The sequence below is a fragment of the Lepidochelys kempii genome, chromosome 15 (assembly GCF_965140265.1).
Source record: "Lepidochelys kempii isolate rLepKem1 chromosome 15, rLepKem1.hap2, whole genome shotgun sequence".
Taxonomy (NCBI): Eukaryota; Metazoa; Chordata; order Testudines; family Cheloniidae; genus Lepidochelys; species Lepidochelys kempii.
Window position 1 is genome coordinate 6,163,818 of NC_133270.1, and position 20,745 is coordinate 6,184,562.

Here is a 20,745-nt window from a genome sequence, read left to right on the forward strand (position 1 = left end):
TTTGAACCCCTGCCTTTCTGGCTCACCAGTTAGAACTGGAGCATTAGGAGGGCTGTAAAATGAGCTGGCTGAAGCCTGGAAAAGCCATTAATCAAATGCATTCTTTGATTAAATCATCATTATCTGATGAGTAACTTGGGTCCAGATTCTGATGTCCATTCCCATGTGTAGCTGTGCCTTGCTCTAGGAACAGACCCCTTGAAACCAAGGGACAGGAGTTTCAGAATTTGGCTTTTATCCAGCAAAGCACACTGGCACAAAGGGAGTGGGTAATGCAATAGGAGAAGAGCAGGCATAGCTGGCTTCTATCCTACTCTTCCCACAGCACCTGGGGCAGGAAGCAAGGGGACAGGGAGTGGCGGAACATGGTGTGCTTTGGCTTTCACCCATGGCATATGGCACCTTAGGGACTAGAGACATCTGGCATATGCAGGGGCCAAGCAGAGAATCAACAGTTGGCTCCCTGATAGCCCTGCTCTACTTCGCTAAGCATGATCTGAATAAACCGTGAAATCTGGCCTAGGATTTGACTAGCTCCAGAGGTAATCAAATACCACAAAAGGTACTTGTTCCATTACATAGTCATGCCATGGCAACATATGCTGAACAATGTCTTGGCCAAAAATATTGAACCAGTTCTAGGTGTATACTTGAAGCTTTGAAAAATGAGTAGAAATTTCTCAGCCTCGGGGCTCTTCTGCAACTAAGCCTGCAATAATGGTGTCATTACAAACAATGAATAGTCCATGCTAACCATCATTGGAAAGGCAGCATCCACCATGACTCCCTGTTCTCTGTAGAAAAGCAACAGCAGGGAAGTTTGTTGCTGCCTACAGACTGGTGAGGTCTTCTATTCTGTAAAGTTTTGTTCCATCCACAAAACACATTTTAAGAAAAGCACAAAGTACCAACACAAATGCAACTGGCCCCTCCTACTCACACTCCTCCTCCAATTTGTCTCTGGTAAGTTTGGAACTAAAGCCATGTCTACACTAGGGAACTGCTGTAAAATGATCTCATTGTTGCTATCATCATTTCAGCTTGGCTGGTGCTAATTATATTGGGAGCACTAGTGTCAAGGGGCTGTTTTAAGCACTGAGCTGATTAAACATACTCAGAGCTGCGTATAAGATCCAGTGCTTAAAGTAAGTACTGCAGCCAGTAACCCATCTACGCTAGACCAATAGATTCCAAGGACAGAAAGTAGCACTGTGGTCATCTAGTCTGACCTTCTGCATAACACAGGCCATAGGACTTCCCTGAATTAACTCCTGTTTGAACTAGAGCAGATCTTTTTGAAAAACTAGGTTGTGAAAACCAATGCAGTTGAACTGGTGACAGAGCAGAGTTTTGCAAAATTTTCTTACTGTAGACAAAGCGTTAATTCCAAACTTAACACACAAGAGAGATTGCGGAGGACAGCAGGGACAGAAGCTTTGCTATTATATACCTGTATTTTATATAGCCTGGAAGAGTGGAGGTTATCAGCAGCTCAGGAGCATGGGGGGGGAATGTCAAAGGAACTGGGGTGGTGATTAGAAAGAGAAGTGCCTGGAGTGTCTGGTGATGGTTTAGGAGGAAATGACTGTATTCACAGAGTGGGAGAATTAAAATAGATCAGGTGCAGGAGTTAGGGGTTACTTATACACAGGACATCCACATTTCCCATTATTGCTCTGGAGCTAGGGTGTGTGTTATCTCAATACAGACCAGGAACATAACTTACTGGGCTAACTGTGCAGTGAAGAAATACCCTGAGAAACTTGCAGTGGGAGCGGTAGTTAGTTACCCAGTGTGGGAGGTTGGGGAAGGGTTTCCACAAAGTTTGGGAGCAAATGTCTATAAATTAGGCACACGGGGACATTGTACACAGAGTCCTAGATTTTCATCTCGTCTGACTTGCTGCATAGCCCAGGCCAATGGTTAGCGTAGTGGCATACAAAGATCTTGAGCTTAGTTAATAGTTCTGTATTGGTGGATCTGGCTGTGGGTCTATACACATTAGGAGAATGGACAGTTATGTACCCAGACTGGGAGTGGGATGGGTGTATCCACAGACTGGCCAGGAAGATGAAGGGTGTACATCAGTTAGCATATACTATTCACTGTTCTCTTTATATCCTTCACTGAAATGACAGATCTGCTGCTGTCAGCAGGCACATCTCAATACCTGCTCCAATGATCAGCACGTTGGTGCTACTGATATTGTAGTTGCTGAGGGAGATGCATTTTGCCATAACCTTTGTCCTTCTTTGCGTCAGAAGAGCCTGTGTAGCAATTAATGAGATGACTGTCATTAACAGTTCAAAGCTTTAACTTTGCCAGGTACAAATGGGAACAGCTATGAGTTATTTTGTAAAGCAGCTTGGATGAAAGCTTCACTCTTATTGCCTGAAGAGGATTCCAAACTCAGACCCAACAAAAGCATGATGGGACTATAAAACCTTTCTACCAGACATGTCACTATGCCACTTCCAGAAGGCAGTTGAAGAATAAATCCACCATCAGCCACAAATTCATCCAGGTCGGAAAGTTTGGGTGCCGAACAAAGCTGTGGCAATGCTGGTTCAATGTTCTTTAGCTTTACAACTATACAGCAGCAAGTCCTAGCAAAGCAAAGTTCAGTGTAACTTCTACCACCCCACGTACGGCCCCCCACATTGCCAATGGAGAACTCAGCACAGGATGGTAGGGATGGGAAGATGTTATCCTTTTTCATCAAACCCCAACATTCACGTGTGTAACCTGGGTAGATGGGACACTGCATCACAAATCATCTGTCCACATGCTGGCAGCCACACCTGATATTAGTGACCTCTTTGGGCCAAATCTTTGAGTCACTGGAGCTCCTTAAATGTATGGGTGGATATCAGAATGTGGCTCCTAATAGATAGAATGTGCATAGAATCATAAGACTTGAAGGGACCTCGAGAGGCCATCTAATCCAGTCCCCCGCACTCAAGGCAGGGCTAAGCATTATCTAGACCATCCTTGACAGGTGTTCATCTAACCTGCTCTTAAAAATCTCCAATTACAGAGATTCCACAACCTCCCTAGGGAATTTATTCCAGCGCTTAACCACCTTACAGGAAGTTTTTCCTAATGTCTAACTTAGCCCCCGGGCTGCAATTTAAGCCCATTGCTTCTTGTCCTATCCTCAGAAGTTAAAGAGAACAATTTTTCTCCTTCCTCCTTGTAACAACCTTTTATGTACTTGAAAATTGTTATCATGTCCCCTTTCAGCCTTCTCTTCCCCAGACTAAACAAACCCGATTTTTTCAATCTTCCCTCATAGCTCATGTTTTCTAGACCTTTAATAATTTTTGTTGCATATCTGAGCAGTCTCTAAAAGCAAACTAGAGCATTCCTTGTGGTACTCCCTAGGGGGCAGCAGATAACCTTGGCAACTTGAACCCCATTGTAGCTCTGGGGATGAGGGCTGGAGGGTTTGAGTGTGGAAGGTCTATTTATTTCCTGTTTGGACATTTGTTTACCTAATCAAAGGGCCAAAGGATCAAATCACCCTTGCCTCCCAGCAAGCTGCGATCCCCAGTCCCTGTGTTTGGATGCCAATGGAATCTCTCCCCCTCACCTGCTTGCTCGCTCGGATGTACACCTTCTCCTTCTCGATTTTCACCTGGGGCGAGAAGACAGCAGCAGTTTGCAGCACAGTTAGTGTCTCTGGGTTTAAAGGGAGTGTTCTTGTCTAACAGCTGCTGAACTAAACATAGCTCAATGCAAAACAGGTTCTGTCCACTCAGCCACATTGCATGCTCGCTGTATTCTCTGCATGGCCCATGTAAGAGCTGGGTGAGCAGCACCCAGGGCTCTCCTACACCCAGGGACCTGGGACTTTCTCTGTTAACTAGTATCAGGTGTACAAGGATCTTTAGCAGAGTGTCCATCTCTGTTCGTCTGGATTCTTATCCCACATGCCTAAGTGTCTTCTCAGCACCGTGTCCTGGGGGGCACCTGGATGCCCTTCTCCCCTCCTTCTTCCTCAGCCCCACCACTCTTCACCAGCAGCAGCCTTTGTGTAACAAGCCCTTCCCATGTATGTGCCCCCTCCCTTTCTCTCTCCTTCTTCCTTACCCTGGAGATTCAGTTTCACAGGAGCTGGCTGGCACTTGCAAGATGGGTGCAGGGCAAAGGGGTCAGCTGGAATCATGGGGGTCAGGTGGAGGGAGCAGTGAGTGGGGTCACATGAAGTCACCACCACTCCCACACTTGGGAGACCCCAGCTCTGCACTCTGAAAGGAAAACACTTCCCCTGTCCCTTCCTTCCCCAATGGTCATTTCTTTCTCTGCAGATTGAAAGATCTCACCTGGAATTTGGGTAAGCTGTCCAAGCCAGGAAAGTCCTCTATATCACCAGTGCCGATGCTGAAACAAGCCCCATGCCAGGGACAGCGCACTCTTCCTTTGGATAAAACCCCTGCAAAAGGCATGGCAGGAGCGAGTCACACCTCACCGTAGATCCTTCCCTACCATTTCCTAGCAATCCCAGCGAGAACTTAGTGCAGCAACATCCTGGCAACATTACTGATGGCCAATGATCAGGTGTTGGCCCCCTTCATGCTGGCTCAGTGACAGTGCAGAAGCATGTCAACATATATTCACAGATCTGGAGGCCACTGTATTAGCCTCTGTCATTGATCCTGGAGGGGATGGAACTGCAGGTGCTGAGGATAAGTCAGTTCTGCTGAGGTGATCATGGTTGATTGCAGGGGGATGCAGTCCAAGGCCTGGTTTGAGAGTGGGATAACTGTGTGATACCATCCAGAGAGGTGATGGTTCGAGGCCTGAGAAAGGGGTGCCCTCAAAGAGGCCAGGAGGGGTCAAAGGTGCAGCTAGCCTGGGAACTGTGACAGGGCTCACTGGACTTTAAATTGTGCAGCCCAGTGCTCAGGCATGGGACCCAAGTTGCGGGGTGAAGGTTGTTATATAGACTCTTGTGCTCCCCTATTGCAGGGGTTGGTTCAGCCCCTGATGCTAGTTAACAGCTGTCTCCTGCAAAGGAGCTAGAGCGGAGCTGAAAGTCTGGTGCCTAGGGACCAAAGCCAGCTTTCCCACGAGCCCAGCAGGTAAACAGACAGCAATAAGCTATAACTGTATAAGCTCCTTTGTAACAAGAGAACTGTATCCACACCAGGGGGTGCACCAATTTCACCTGGAATAGTTAAATTTGCTGCAAAAATGGCCTGTAGAGCAGCTCTTACTGTTTTTTTGAGGTAAGAATGTTTATGTGGTGTGGCTGGTTATGTGCAGAACCAGACTGTGAGCGTGAGGTGGGTGGGAGGAAGAGCTCTGGCTTCCAGGTAAGAAGCAGGACCACAGCAGAGCCATCCACGTAGAGGATGGAATTTCTAAATGCTCTGTCGTAGAGAAGAATAGAATAGAGAAGAATAGTTCCCCTCCGCAGCAGGAATCACTGGGTGAAAGTCTCAGACCCCTGTGTTAAGTGGGGAGTCCTGGAGAGATCCCAGTGGATCGATGATCGGCTGGCAGGGCGGCCAGCAGAGAGGCGTGGCGACTGGCCAGCAGGGTGGTGAGTACAGCCTGGTGGAGAGACGTGGCGATTGGCCAGCAGAGCGGCCGGTGGCGAGGAGCGGAGCACTAATCAGCTGGGCAGCGGAGCAAGTGAGGTACCTTCTTACTCTCCCCCCACTGCCCAGGGTGAGAGGTGAAATCTGCAGATGAATCTCTCAATTCTGGGTCTGCCCTGACCAAGGATAACAACTGTGAGTGGGCTGCAGAGAAGGGATGGGCATGTTAAGGGGACTTTTGGTTGCTGGACTTAAGAACCTGAGGGGAAAAGGACACTGCCCAACTTACTTGGGAGTGGGCTTTTTGCTAATGGTTTATGTTTGTGAACCCTGTTTGTAGTGTTTTCCCAATTTAATGCCGGGTTACTTCCCTCCTTTTATTAAAAGTTTCTTTGCTACATTCAGACTCCGTGCTTGCGAATGGAGAAGTATTGCCTCTTAGAGGCACCCAGGGGGTGGTGTGTAATTGTCCAAGTCACTGGGTGGGGGCTCAAGCCAGTTTCATGATGTATTGTTGAAAAGGAACCCCTAGATACTGAACCCAGCTCTTGTTGCTGTCAACTTGGACTGGCAGAAAGGTTATATTTCTATTCTTCAAACATCATTTTAAGAGACTTCACTCAGAGATGTGCTGCATAGGCTAGCACGAGATCTGTTAGCAAATCAAACATGGACAGAGTGCTCTGCAGAGGATTTTGATCCCTTTCCTGGATTAACAGTGTATGTTTACCTCAAAGGCAGGATGTCTCTATAGACCTGAAAATTCTGCAATGTAGTGAATGATACCAAATGGCTCAGATTCTTCATACGGATCCATTGTCTGTTGTGACTATCTGATTCAGGTTCATATTCTTACACCAAGAGCGTACAGACTAACCTTTCACCAGTGGGGCTCCGTAGTGAGGGCATTTGTGTCCCATTGCATAGTAGTCTCCATTTTCCTTTATCAGCAGAGCCTTCCCACAACCCAGGTCTACTTCTCGCATCCTGGAGTTAAAAAGCATGAAAAATATAGTATACATAATAAATAATAGTAACAATAATAAATATCTATTATCACTGCCTTTTGATCCGCTCGGGCTATCAAATGTCAGAGAGCCAGTCCCAAGCTTTCACATTAGCTAATGGTTTCTTTTTAGCTATAAGCACAGTTACTTACTGTCACTGGAGGTTCTTCAAGGTGTGTGGTCTGTAGCTGTACTCCATCCGTGGGTATGCACAGGGACGTCCTTAGGATTTATGGGGCCCTATGCAGTATTATTAAACTGGTGCCCCTATGCCCGATGGCAGCCCAGGCTTGCATGTGTATTTTAGATAAGGGTGGTCTTTTGAAGGATTTATTTAGAAAACTATATGTCTGAAGATCCAAGCATTTAAGGCTAAAGATGAATACTCAGATTGTGCATCTAAAAAAATCTATGCAAGGATTTTTTAGAGATGTGATTTTGTAATCTTCAGCAACACACTAATGAAATATTTTTAAAGCAAATTTTAAACTAACGTCCTGTAGACTAAACATGTTCTGAGTAAATATTACAGTAATGCACAACTGTTTTTGTCAGTAAATTCAGAAACTGACAGTGTACACCCGGGGGTTGGCAAATGCCTGTTAAATGGCTTCATTACCACTTGAATGGGAGGTGGGATGTGAGTCTGCAGCATTCAATAATGCAGCCAGAAACCCACTTAGAAATCCTCTGAAAGGATATAGCCTAACCATGGGATCTCTCTGCTATCACAACAAAGTCTTGGAGACTTTGATGGACTTGGTTCTTTGCAGGTCAAAGCCAGTGCACACCTGATGTTGAGGGAATGAAGTCTTTTCTCTTCATGTGAAGCATGGATTTTCGGAAAAAGGACAGGTAAGAAAATATACTGGTGAAGGTAGAATTTGGAGATGACATTGGGTAGAAATTTAGAGTGAAGGAGAAGGAATAATTTGATATGTCAAGACTCCTTTACAGTATTTCACAAGAACAGAGTACAATCCAAACCAGTGCAGGGTGCGTCACCTCTGCCCTGTGACCTGGGGTGCCTTGCAATGCCTTGCTGCTGTAGCCTCCAACCTGGACTGCTCACAAACAGCCACCAGCAGGCAGGTCACTCCCAGATGTGTTTGTGTAACTGAAAACTGCCAGTCACACCCTGGCTCTCACCAGCCTCGGTTATACTGCGGAGTGACCCCAAAACACTCCGAGTCCTGGATTGTCCCCCAGAAATGTATGTCCTGGACAGTACAAATATATTAAGTTTGTTATTCCTTTAAGGGAATAATATCAGCTCACTACCATAAATAGAGTTACCCTGTCACTTCTGCTTAAACAATAAAACAAGTTTATTAACTATAAAGAGATACATTTCAAGTGAGTACAAGTCATGAGGCATAAAAGTCAGAAATGGTTACAAGAAATATAAAGATAAAATACTTTCTAGTGCCTAAGCAAAACGTCTCACCGAATGCTTCCATCAAGATTACGGACCAAACATTTTAAGTCAGAACCCCACCCCTAGAGCTCTTGGGGGAAACGAGCAACAAATGCTGCACTTCCCCAAGACGCGCATCTCCCCCAGACAGTAGAGGCAGCGTTGGTGTTGTTGCTGATGCAGAAGGATCTAGGGCAGGAAACACAGTTTTTGAAGCCCAGAGTCTAGGCATTGTCCCCGACTACGGGGAGGGAATCCCCAGTCCGGGAAAACAAACTACACTATCTACACTAGGACTAACTGAACTAAGCTAAAGAATAACTGTTTACAATCTTATCTCCAGGTTTTCTGAAGGCTGAAGCAGGAGAGGACACTGCATTCTAACTCCAGCCATATAGCGACATTATCTCTTTCTGTAGCTGTGCTAAACAGCATTGCAGATCCAGTCAGTGCTGTGCTGGCCACTAGGACAGCTTTGCCAACCATGCATCAACGCTGCATGATCCCCCTCTCCCTCCACATGTCAAACATTGAATCAAGTGCATAACAATGTATTCAGCATCTGTGTTAGATCTTCAGTAAATATTTTTCACACAGTTGGCTTGATTTGAATTGCTGGGGGATGCTGGCGACACAGATCAACAGTATAACCATCGGCGCAGCTTAGACGGACTCCTGATCAAACCAGGGCTCTAGAAAGCTCATGGGCTAAATTCCTCCCATCTTCCCTTTCCCATTTGAATCGACTTATGGTAGCAGTAACATCTGGAATGGATCAGTTTCATTTTTGGTACTGGTTACCTCAATTTAATGTGCACTTTTGATTTTAAAAAATGGGCCAGTTCTCAGCGGGCATAAACTGATGTAGCTTCATTAAATTCAATGGTTGCTCTGGCCAATTTACACCATTTGGGATTTTGAGCCCATTAACTTCAATGGGACTGTGCTGTTTACACTGAAGCCAGTAAGACTAAATCCCCTTTCAATGAGGTTCATAGATTCCAAGACCAGAAGACCTCCTGTATTACACAGGTCAGAGAACTTCCCTAGAATAATTCCTTTGAACTAGAGCATAAGTTTCAGAAAAACATCCAATCTTGATTGAAAAGTTGCCAGTGAAGGAGAATCCAACATGACTCTGAGTCAAGGTTGAGCTGACTGATACCAGCAGGGGGTCTGGTCCCACTGCTACAATGAGATCCAATTGCTTTACACTGGCAGAGGATCTGGCCTTACTGGTTTCCATGGGGCTGCATGCATTATGCTGGCTAAGGAACTGGCGGAAGATGTTCAGCAGCTTGGCAGCAGGTATTCCATTCCTGACTAGTGCATTTACACATGGAATGCTGCTTTCCAGGGATTTTTGGTGCAAGGATCTCTTTCGTCTCAATCTCCTGGGTATGGTGAGCTGTTGCCCTTTCTATGGAACCCAGCTGTGGCCTGTCAGCTTGCCCACAGGATCACTGGGAGCATATTTAGTGATGCCGCCAAAGCAAACGCTCTCGCTTGCAGAAGGGAGTTTCCAAACACTGTCACTTGCAAGAGGGAGTTTTAGGATGCAGCAGTGAGGTTTATTCAGGTTTTTGCAATTAAAATAAAAATGAATAATCTTTATTTATAACCAAACAGCTCCCCTCCATTGTGGAGGGCAGCTCTGCAACACATTATCCTACTATAGCAAAATATACATTCATCAGTGTCATCATTTCAGATGAACTGTCCGTAGCTTGTACAATCATTAACATAAAGCCACTTAACACTGTGTCTCACCATTGGCTTCATCCCCAAATACCTGGGAGAAGAGATGGGTTTTGCGGCATGTCAGGAAGAATAACTGGGCTTTAGCAGACTAAGAGGGAAGCAAGTTGAAATGCCTGCCCTTTACAATGAACAAATCCCTCCATGTAAACCCAGGGGACTGCAGAAGGCGCTCTTCCACCTCTCTCAATGACAGCATACACGGAGAGAGAGAGAGATCTTTATATCAAGATTAGATCTCTATCTACAAGTTCTGCTTTAAGTCAACCACAGGTTACTGAGATCCATGCAGGAATCGCAGGGTGAGCTCCCTGGCTAGTGTTATGCAGTTCAGACAAGATTAACACAATGGTCCCTTTTGGCCTTAAACCCCTAGCAATCTATGAAACCATTACTGCCTCTGCTGCCAAAAACTTATCCTGTAGGACAGCATATGAATCAAATCTCCTAAGAGACCTACCCTTCTTCTTGATTGTCCCTCCTCTGCCCACACCACAGACAGCCATGGTGACAAAGGTTCACAGGGGAATATTCAAAACCTTCAGACTATCCAATCCTTAAGATGCCCAGCAGGGTCCCTGTCCCTCTGTTAAGGACCTTTATTGAAGCCTTTAATGAGCTAAATATACTTCAGCAATTGGTTCTAAATCTGCGTCCACTCCTGACAACTGCCATCCCAGGTGGGTGGGTCTGCTCCTCATCTCTCAGTCTATTTTGAACCAGGCAGCTGGCAGATCTCTCTGGGCCAAGTGCCCTTGATTGCCATGCTCCATCCCAGAGGAGTGGCAGAATCCCCCATGGCCTCCTCATTTTATGCTGCAAGTCCCAGTTATCCTATCTGACCTATTTTTGGAAGTTAGGTGCCTGAATACCTTTGTGAATCCCACCTCTCTGGTGCTCTGTAGGTCTCTGCTGGGGTCCTAGCTAGAATGCTGGTGCTCCCATAGGACATCACCAGAGTAGTTGCTCACAAACCGGGTAGAATTAGTGGGGGAAGCAAAAGTGGATGGGAATCTGGGAGGCAGTGACCATGAGTTGGTTGAGTTCAGGATCCTGACGCAGGGAACAAAGGTAAGCAGCAGGATACGGACCCTGGACTTCAGGAAAGCAGACTTCGACTCCCTCAGGGAACGGATGGCCAGGATCCCCTGGGGGACTAACTTGAAGGGGAAAGGAGTCCAGGAGAGCTGGCTGTATTTCAAGGAATCCCTGTTGAGGTTACAGGGACAAACCATCCCGATGAGTCGAAAGAATAGTAAATATGGCAGGCGACCAACTTGGCTTAATGGTGAAATCCTAGCGGATCTTAAACATAAAAAAGAAGCTTACAAGAAGTGGAAGGTTGGACATATGACCAGGGAAGAGTATAAAAATATTGCTCGGGCATGTAGGAATGTTATCAGGAGGGCCAAATCGCACCTGGAGCTGCAGCTAGCCAGAGATGTCAAGAGTAACAAGAAGGGTTTCTTCAGGTATGTTGGCAACAAGAAGAAAGCCAAGGAATGTGTGGGCCCCTTACTGAATGAGGGAGGCAACCTAGTGACAGAGGATGTGGAAAAAGCTAATGTACTCAATGCTTTTTTTGCCTCTGTTTTCACTAACAAGGTCAGCTCCCAGACTGCTGCGCTGGGCATCACAAAATGCGGAAGAGATGGCCAGTCCTCTGTGGAGATAGAGGCGGTTAGGGACTATTTAGAAAAGCTGGACGTGCACAAGTCCATGGGGCCGGACGAGTTGCATCCGAGAGTGCTGAAGGAATTGGCGGCTGTGATTGCAGAGCCACTGGCCATTATCTTTGAAAACTCGTGGCGAACCGGGGAAGTCCCGGATGACTGGAAAAAGGCTAATGTAGTGCCAATCTTTAAAAAAGGGAAGAAGGAAGATCCTGGGAACTACAGGCCAGTCAGCCTCACCTCAGTCCCTGGAAAAATCATGGAGCAGGTCCTCAAAGAATCAATCCTGAAGCACTTGCATGAGAGGAAAGTGATCAGGAACAGCCAGCATGGATTCACCAAGGGAAGGTCATGCCTGACTAATCTAATCGCCTTTTATGATGAGATTACTGGTTCTGTGGATGAAGGGAAAGCAGTGGATGTATTGTTTCTTGACTTTAGCAAAGCTTTTGACACGGTCTCCCACAGTATTCTTGTCAGCAAGTTAAGGAAGTATGGGCTGGATGAATGCACTATAAGGTGGGTAGAAAGCTGGCTAAATTGTCGGGCTCAACGGGTAGTGATCAATGGCTCCATGTCTAGTTGGCAGCCGGTATCAAGTGGAGTGCCCCAAGGGTCGGTCCTGGGGCCGGTTTTATTCAATATCTTCATAAATGATCTGGAGGATGGTGTGGATTGCACTCTCAGCAAATTTGCGGATGATACTAAACTGGGAGGAGTGGTAGATACGCTGGAGGGGAGGGATAGGATACAGAAGGACCTAGACCAATTGGAAGATTGGGCCAAAAGGAATCTGATGAGGTTCAATAAGGATAAGTGCAGGGTCCTGCACTTAGGACGGAAGAACCCAATGCACAGCTACAGACTAGGGACCGAATGGCTAGGCAGCAGTTCTGCAGAAAAGGACCTAGGGGTGACAGTGGACGAGAAGCTGGATATGAGTCAGCAGTGTGCCCTTGTTGCCAAGAAGGCCAATGGCATTTTGGGATGTATAAGTAGGGGCATAGCGAGCAGATCGAGGGACGTGATCGTTCCCCTCTATTCGACATTGGTGAGGCCTCATCTGGAGTACTGTGTCCAGTTTTGGGCCCCACACTTCAAGAAGGATGTGGATAAATTGGAGAGAGTCCAGCGAAGGGCAACAAAAATGATTAGGGGACTGGAACACATGAGTTATGAGGAGAGGCTGAGGGAGCTGGGATTGTTTAGCCTGCAGAAGAGAAGAATGAGGGGGGATTTGATAGCTGCTTTCAACTACCTGAAAGGGGGTTCCAAAGAGGATGGCTCTAGACTGTTCTCAATGGTAGCAGATGACAGAACGAGGAGTAATGGTCTCAAGTTGCAGTGGGGGAGGTTTAGATTGGATATTAGGAAAAACTTTTTCACTAAGAGGGTGGTGAAACACTGGAATGCGTTACCTAGGGAGGTGGTAGAATCTCCTTCCTTAGAGGTTTTTAAGGTCAGGCTTGACAAAGCCCTGGCTGGGATGATTTAACTGGGAATTGGTCCTGCTTTGAGCAGGGGGTTGGACTAGATGACCTTCTGGGGTCCCTTCCAACCCTGATATTCTATGATTCTATGATTCTATGATTGATTCCCCCTGCTGTGCAATGAAGTGGAGCACCTGCCAGACTTCAGTTCTGCACCTGCCTACCTTTACCCAAGAATTGTCCCACTGGAATAATCCTTTTTGGCATGTGCTTAGACACCTTGCTGATGGGGCCCTAAGCAGCAGTATGGGCTACTGCTAAGGACATACCGCAATTTTATTGGAGCAGAATGCTACAAGGGCTCTACTCCCTCCCATGTGCCTGTTTAGTCCTTGCAGTAAGCACAGTCCAAATGGAATAAAGAGATCAATGCATTCTCATGCTTCACCACATGCAAAAGGAACAAGTCTTGCTGCATTCTTCGGATGGATTTTATTTCAGACCAACCCCACAGTTCTTGTTAAATGACAACTTCAGAGTTATGAAAAGATAAGAGAAATGGTTTACAGCCACCCGAAGGAACCACTTGACCTGAGATAGATAATCATCAGCACCTGATGTCTTGAAGCAAATACAGAAACCTTGTGCAAAAGATTTCAAATGACACACTCATTCCACAAGTGAGTGAGATGGCTATTTACAACCAAGGGCTGTTAGAATGAAGCAATCTACTCATTTAGAGTCATTCCTATTAAGATTTTATTCCATATTTTTAAAAAAGGGGGGAGGGTTAAGGTTAGTCATGTCTGCCCAGCTTGCACTCACAAGCCAGGAAATGCCAGTTAAAATGCAGGTCTGTCCTGAAAAAAAGCCTTTGGAAAACCAGCCTCTGTCTGTGTGTTCCCTATTCATTTTGTCACTGACCACACATCGGTTTCTAAGCACAACGATGTTTTTTTAAAAACTTACTCAGCTAGACCACACTGAAGCAATGCTGGCGAGACAGGGTTAGCAACTTGAATAACTCATCCCTCCCACCAAAGGCATTTACACCGCAGTCCACAGGTATAAGACCCTGCACTCCCATTTCCTTTGCAATTGGTCAGAATATTGCACCTGATCCCATTGCACTCAGACTGGGTCACGGCGATCCATGCATTTACACTCGGATACTGCAATTCCCTGTATCTAGGAATGAAGGCCTATGCTCAGAGGAAGCTCCAGTTAGTTCAGATTGTGGCAGCCTCAGGCTCAGCAGCGGAGGGTCACCAGGAAGAACACATCACTCCAATATGCCACTCTGCACTCGTCCCTATTGAACAGAATCCTGTGCAAGCACTTGACCTGATTTTCAGAGTTCTGCCTGGAATGTCTCTCTGTCTCTACGATGACAGCTTTGCTTGCTGCAGCAATGAAGCTGTGGATGAAGAAGTGGAGCTTTATGACTGAGGGAGGCAGTACTTTCATGGGAGATAACCCAAAACTATGGACTTGCTACCAGATGAAACAAAAGTGGCTTATACTTACAAGCCAGGCTGTAGGTGCCACGAAAGTAAGGGAACATGATGTCAAGGGACGCACTCGCCGCTTGCAGCACCTACTGCTGGCCATCCTGGGGATCAGCTCTGCCAGTTTATGCTCTCCCTCCAGTGTTGTCTTCTCCTGTCTTGTCTCACTCTGCTGCCCCGCTCACTTCTGGGTCTGCAGCTTCCTCCCTCTGGCTTGGCCCTCCGGCCAGGTCACTTAAGTCTTCCCCTTCTGGAGAATCTGCAGTCTTTCCAGACCTTCTGGCTGGCAGGCATCTCCAACACCTTTTGCCACTCCCCAGAGGCTGGTAGGGGAACCCAGGCCCATCCTTTACACTGGGTTCCAGCCCAGGGACCCTAGAACAAGCAGCCACAGTCCCTGTGCAGTCCAACCCCTTGCTGCTGTTTCCCTGGGCTTCTTCCTACATATCTGGTTTCCCCCCTCTCTGGGTTGCTACATAATCTGTTGTTTTTTGTTCTGGTTTGAATATGTGTTTTCATCAATATGTACCAGTGATCTATTGTCTGATATCCTAACAGATTCCATTGTTACATGAAAAATCAGGACTGTGAAATTGCATGCAAAGTGTGTTTCCATTAGCACAAAAACATCAGAAAATTCCATTCTTTGTGAGAGAACAAATTGATGAGGAACCAGATCAACTAGAAAAACAAGACAAGGTAGAAGTGCTATGGGGCCTACTCCACAAACTCCACGCGCTTGTTTTACTTAAACTAGTTTGTTAAAATGCTAAGTCGAGAACTTTGCAAATAAACTTACAAATCATTAAAGAAGCAACTAAAGGATACTAGGCAAGGTCTATTGGAAATTAGTGTCGCATCTCCCCAGAAAGGAGTTCCACAGGCACAGAACATGAGAGAATTTCATGTATCCAAAAACATTAAAGAGGAGTTGTCACTTGTACAAGATTCTATTGTATTCAAACTGGAGGAAGATAACAATACCCATATTACAAAGATAAATTACACTAGCCACAGATGGTCCGATCATCTTGGATTAGTCAAGACTAAAGAGCTAGTGAGAAAAAAGCAACAGTTTCCATGACATAGGCCTGATTCAGCAAAGCAGTTAAATACATGCTTACCTGCATATGCTTAAATGCTGTGCTGACTGGAGATAAATTTAAGCTTAAGCACAAAGTTACAGTTGAGCACATGCTCAAGTGTTTAGATAAATTGGGGTCATAACATGCCACATTTCACAGAGGTGTGCAGCCTTGCTGTTCAGCTCCAGCACCATGCTGGCAGCATTTCAGTTATGGTAATAGTATATGGTAGCATGTATAAAGCCCTCTGGGATCCTTCAAGCTAACTGTAAAAATGTTAAACACTTACTGTCCATTCTCAAGGTCCTTCACGTGGCACACTGAGGCTTCAACTACATCCTTCACGTTCTGGTAGGGGTTGATGGTGATGGGATGTTCTTCAAGGTGGTAATGCCGGGCAGTCCCATTGACTTTGTAAACAAGTGGACTGGCTTTCCCATTGGGTGACATCTCTTCCTTCGCCCTCTCTTTCTCTGGTAGGACAACTTCAATTTTCACTTCAACTGCAGGAGCGAACAGAAATCTTCATTCAAACTAAGCAGCAGTTTTTTCAGTCAAATTATATAATTTCTCCAGAAATCTGCAGATAATGCTATTATGGCCTTGAAACATTACTTCCAGCTTTCCTAGGAACACTGGCTTTCAGGAAATTCTAGGTGACCTGACGCATACCATTCAGATTGCCATCTTTGCTGCCTTGGCTGGGAAGGTGGCATATTAAATCTCAGTCTTGACTAAGTTTTAACAGCCATGACCCCTATATTCCCTTTTTAATCACAACCCACCAGTTTTCCTTAATATGTATCAACCAAGTATTCTTGCAAACAGAAATATTAAAGCTTGTGAAACCCCACCCAATCAATGTTAGTCTTGTTCCCTGTTAATGAAATACAGCTGCTAGCAATCAGCTGTAATTTATGTTTAGGCTTAGACGCTTCAGTTTCTAGTCATAAATGGGTCTCTGTTCATCTGAAAACAGATAAAGAAAAATTGTCCATCATTAATAACCAATATTAAATGGGAGGTAAAGCTAACCCTATACAGTATGGTATATTAAATCTGTACACAGCTGAGCAGGCTTTTCCTACCACTTCAGATGGCAATTAATAAAAAATTGATGTTATAAATTTCAACTATTATTTGAGTTCTGACTCTTATGAATCCTGAGCATTAAATGGGAAAGGTGCACAAATTTGGCAATAGAAGATGAAAATCATCCTGGGGATAAACAGCAGTATTTTCCAGCAACATTGGCTGATTTTCAAATTTGAATTTTTGACAGAGCTGCTAGAGGAGAAAGAGCCTTCCTAGAATCCATGTAGCCCCAAGATCTGTGTCTAACGCCAGGCGCTGGCAGCATCTGAGTTCTAGTCCCAGCTGTGCTGCTAACTGGCCTTAATACTTTGTACTTGCAAGTGTAAATGATATTGCAACTGCATGCAATGTCTTTGGGGACCATATTTTATTAAGTGTTGAATGGTTTATTTATCGTTATGGGCCAGGGAGCGTTGCAACTCCAAGGGGGAGGGTTACTGCCACTCCTCCTGGAGCTAAAAGCAATGGAGGGTGATTAAGGCAAGTCTCTGAAACTGCCAACATCTCCAAAGAGGTGCCACCTGCTGGGGAGGTATGCATACACTGGTCCAAACATAGTTTTTCAGAGACCAACAGATGAAGAAAGGGCTTTCTAGATAAAAGGACTACATTTAAATTGACAAGGGACCTTCTTTCTGAACCAGCAGCCAGGACATTCTCTCCAAGGGCTCCTCCCACCAACCCTTGTGAAAGTGTTTGAAGGACTTTGGCCTACTAAGGCCCCATAAGACCTATGAGGTGACCTCTGTTAAGCTTTTAGCATGTGTATAGGAACCTCTATTGATTTTATGCTTTTCTGTGATATTTTTACCTTAAGAATAAACGTGTTTGCTTAGAAAGACCTGTGCGATAACTTGTAACTGCTGGCAATACACTGCGCAGAGCCCTTGGAGAGAAAGCCATGCACAAGCGCTGACCGTTAGGCAGACTGGGGATATCCCTGTGTAAGGCAGGGAGCTGTGCAGCCTTAAAACCCGCAGTCAGAAGGGAGTGGGGCAACACTCCCTTCTCAGAGACAGGTGATACCTGAGACCTGACTGGGCACTCCTGGAATGGGCCACAGAGTGGGGAATACAGGGGCAGTTACCCTCACACTGTGGTGGCAAACATTATTTGTTTATGTCTCATAACATAAGGAAATGATCGTTGTCTGCATTAGCAGCTGGAAAATGGGGAGATTGATATTCCTGTGATTTGTACAGGAATTCCCATAGCTGCCAGGTTTTGCGTGAGATTCAAGTGAGGACAATCATGACCTTTTCTTACTAGTGAGGAATGTCACATGGAACTGCACAAACTCCCTTTCCCCACAAACCAGTCAATTGCTGCTGCTGCTGCTGACCCATCTCCCCCAACAGTTGCTTATCGCTAGATTCACAAAGGAACTTAGGGGTGGTGACATGCAGGGGCCTAGAAAATCACTGGGATTCACAACACTTGAGTTCAGTACCTGGGCTCCCTGCACACTGGAAAGGGAGAGATAGGCACCTCAGAATGGGATCCACAAAAGCCAGCATGGGAGGTGGCTCCCCGCCTCAGCTAGTTAATGGCAGTTTCCAAGACAAGTGCATCCTCTCTGGGAGTTTGGCACCTCCCTCTGTTTGGAATTCTCATCAACAAAATCCTTACTTGGCATTAGGTACCTACGGCGGGGGGGGAAGCAGGGGTCTTCCCCATCCCAGGAGAGTACCCACCACTGGGCTAAAAGCTATGAGGGACATCCTCCTTTCCCAGCCATTTTGTGTTTGTTCACCTATGGGGGATCTACTCTGGTAGGTGAGCTCTGCGCGCACCAGTTCACAGGCAAGTTAGATCGAGAGGCACCTATTTCTCTCAGTTTGTGTTTCACTCTGGGGCTTAGGCATCTGGACACGTGGAGGGAGGCAGCAGCACGCATGCTCATGGGCAGAAAAATAGCCCCTGAGCAAACTTCTACTGCAAACGTGTCGGTGTCAAGGGAGTTTATGCACCTACAGGGTTTGGTGGCAGCTGAGCAAGGGCTTTGTGAATCCCCGTGGGCCTGATTCTGGGATTTAGGCACCTAAAGTGGCAGTTAGGTTCATAAGTCCTTTTGTGAATCCAGACCTTGGTGCCCCCTAACACTCAATGCACCTGAAACTGACCCAGGCCAGCTGTAGAGGAGGAAACCTTCAGCCAGGACTAAGCAACACACAGGAACCCCAGCTTCACTTTGCCAGGAGGAGGAGCAGCAGCAGCCAGGGAAGTGGGAGAGGCCGGGGAAAGGACAGAATTGCAGACAAAGGGGTGGGAGAGGGAGTTGCTGCCAGAGGCTAGGGGTGGAGTAGCTCAGCTTTCATATTACCACTGGTCCTTAGCTGCCAAATGGGCAGTGTGCGGCCACAGAAAAGGGGGCCTATCTAATGCCTCCAGATAGCAGTGCCTCTTCTGCAGCAGCTGTGAGAGTTGGAGGGAAAGGAAGAGAGCAGCTCAAATTTACAGCAGGGTGCAGCTTGCTCCTTACCTTTTGCCAGCCATGCTGGCATAGTGAGGGGGGCAAAACCAACCCACTGCCCTCTCCATTTCTATGGCAGCACTCCTGCTCTTGGTCCTAAGCTTGTTCCTGCAAACTGCCAACAGGTGGGGTGGGGCCTTATACCTCCTCATTCCCCTGCATTAGGATCAGTGAAAATCTGGGCCAGTTAATAAAAAGATAAATGAAAATGACTCTACTTGGGGCACAGAACTGCAAATGCATGTCAACCTGGGCAGACAGTGGCTGGAAAGTAATAACAGAAAAAGAGTTTGGTTTAATAGGAGTTGAAATGTTACAGGTATTTAAAGTGGTACTATCTTCATAAAGACAAATACAGTCTAGCAATGGGTAGCTTGCAGGATGTCATGCAAGAACCTGGAGGTGAGTCTCCTTTACATAATTAGGTTGGTTAGATACCAGCTGATGCATGGGCACAGGGGAGCTCTTTGGGGAGATGTCTCAGAGATCACTGTTGGTACCAGCTTAATTGAACACCTTTACTGGTAATCTAGAAGCAGGGAATAAACATTAATTAATTAAACTTGCCAGGGTACTTCAGGGTAGGTAGCACCCTGGGAAGCTGTGACAATGAAAGAATTAAGGGTGAGAGCAGACAGCAAATTAGATAGTAGTAGTTTACAAAGAAAATGCGAAAAAAGGCAATGACCAGATATTGAAAGGTAAGCAGCTAGTGCAGTGGTGCCCCAACTTTTCCTGTTGTACCCTCCCCCCCTACCTGTCCATGCACCCTCCATTATTGCACAGTTGGCTAAGCAGAGGAGCTGGAGCTGGAGCTGGCCTTGGGGCGGAGAGGGAATGACGCCATGGGGGTGCAGCAGGGGCTGGAGTGGGGCTTGGGTGCGGCACAGGGTGTAGTGGAGCTGGGCTGGGGGCAGAGTGGGTTTGGGTGTCGCTCCCTCCCTGCCTCCTGTGGGGACTGGCCTGGGACCCACTGCGTGCCCCCTGAATGTTTCTCTGTGCCCCCCTAGGGGCCCATGCCCCATATTTGGGGAAGTGGGATTTTCTGAAGCACCTATGCACCAAATTCTTTCCTGGGTATCTGGCGGGTGAATCTTGCCCACATGCTCAGGGTTCAGCTGATCGCCATATTTGGGGTCGGGAAGGAATTTTCCTCCAGGGCAGATTGGAAGGATTCTCTGCACCTTGAAGTCTTTAAACCATGATTTGAGGACTTCAATAGCTCAGACATAGGTGAGAGATTTATTGCAGGAGTGGGTGGGTGAGATTCGGTGGCCTGCGTTGTGCAGGAGGTCAGACTGGATGATCATAATGGTCCCTTCTGACCTTGGTGTTTATAAGTCTAAATTCCCATTGATTTTAGTGCTTTTTTTTAGCATTAGCTATTATAAATCCGGAAGTCTCATCATCCATTTAAATGTCCAAGCCCTCTTTGACAATGCTAGCCAATGGCAATGACTTCCACAAGCTGTTCCATGTGAAAAAAAATTATTTTTATCACTTTAGAATTTGCCATCTTTCCATTTCTTTCTATGTCCCCTTGTTTCTGTTATGACACAAGGAGACCAGATGCTCCCAATGTACCTTCCCTAGTTGGAAGTGACAGAAGAGGAAAAGGATCTGAGTGTATTGATTGATCACAGGATGACTATGAGTTGCAGTTGTGATGTTGCCTCAAAAAAGGCTAATGCAGTCCTAGGATGCATTAGATGAGGTATTTCCAGTAGAGACAGGGAAGTGTGAGTACCATTGC

The 20,745-nt window shown here is 46.2% G+C and overlaps 1 protein-coding gene across 8 annotated transcripts in view; it reads right to left on the minus strand.

Annotated features, from left to right (window-relative positions):
* AIFM3 (AIF family member 3) overlaps positions 1-20,745 on the minus strand; it is a 113,968-nt gene that overhangs the window by 59,264 nt on the left and 33,959 nt on the right. For 7 of the 8 annotated variants that reach the window (XM_073312949.1, XM_073312953.1, XM_073312954.1 and 4 more), the window contains 5 exons: positions 15,714-15,927; positions 6,424-6,533; positions 4,326-4,435; positions 3,593-3,637; positions 2,171-2,267 (listed from right to left, as the gene is read on the minus strand). In XM_073312949.1, coding sequence (XP_073169050.1) covers positions 2,171-2,267; positions 3,593-3,637; positions 4,326-4,435; positions 6,424-6,533; positions 15,714-15,927 — 576 coding nt within the window. The remainder of the gene's footprint in view (positions 1-2,170; positions 2,268-3,592; positions 3,638-4,325; positions 4,436-6,423; positions 6,534-15,713; positions 15,928-20,745) is intronic. The other variant, XM_073312952.1, reaches the window with a different exon arrangement.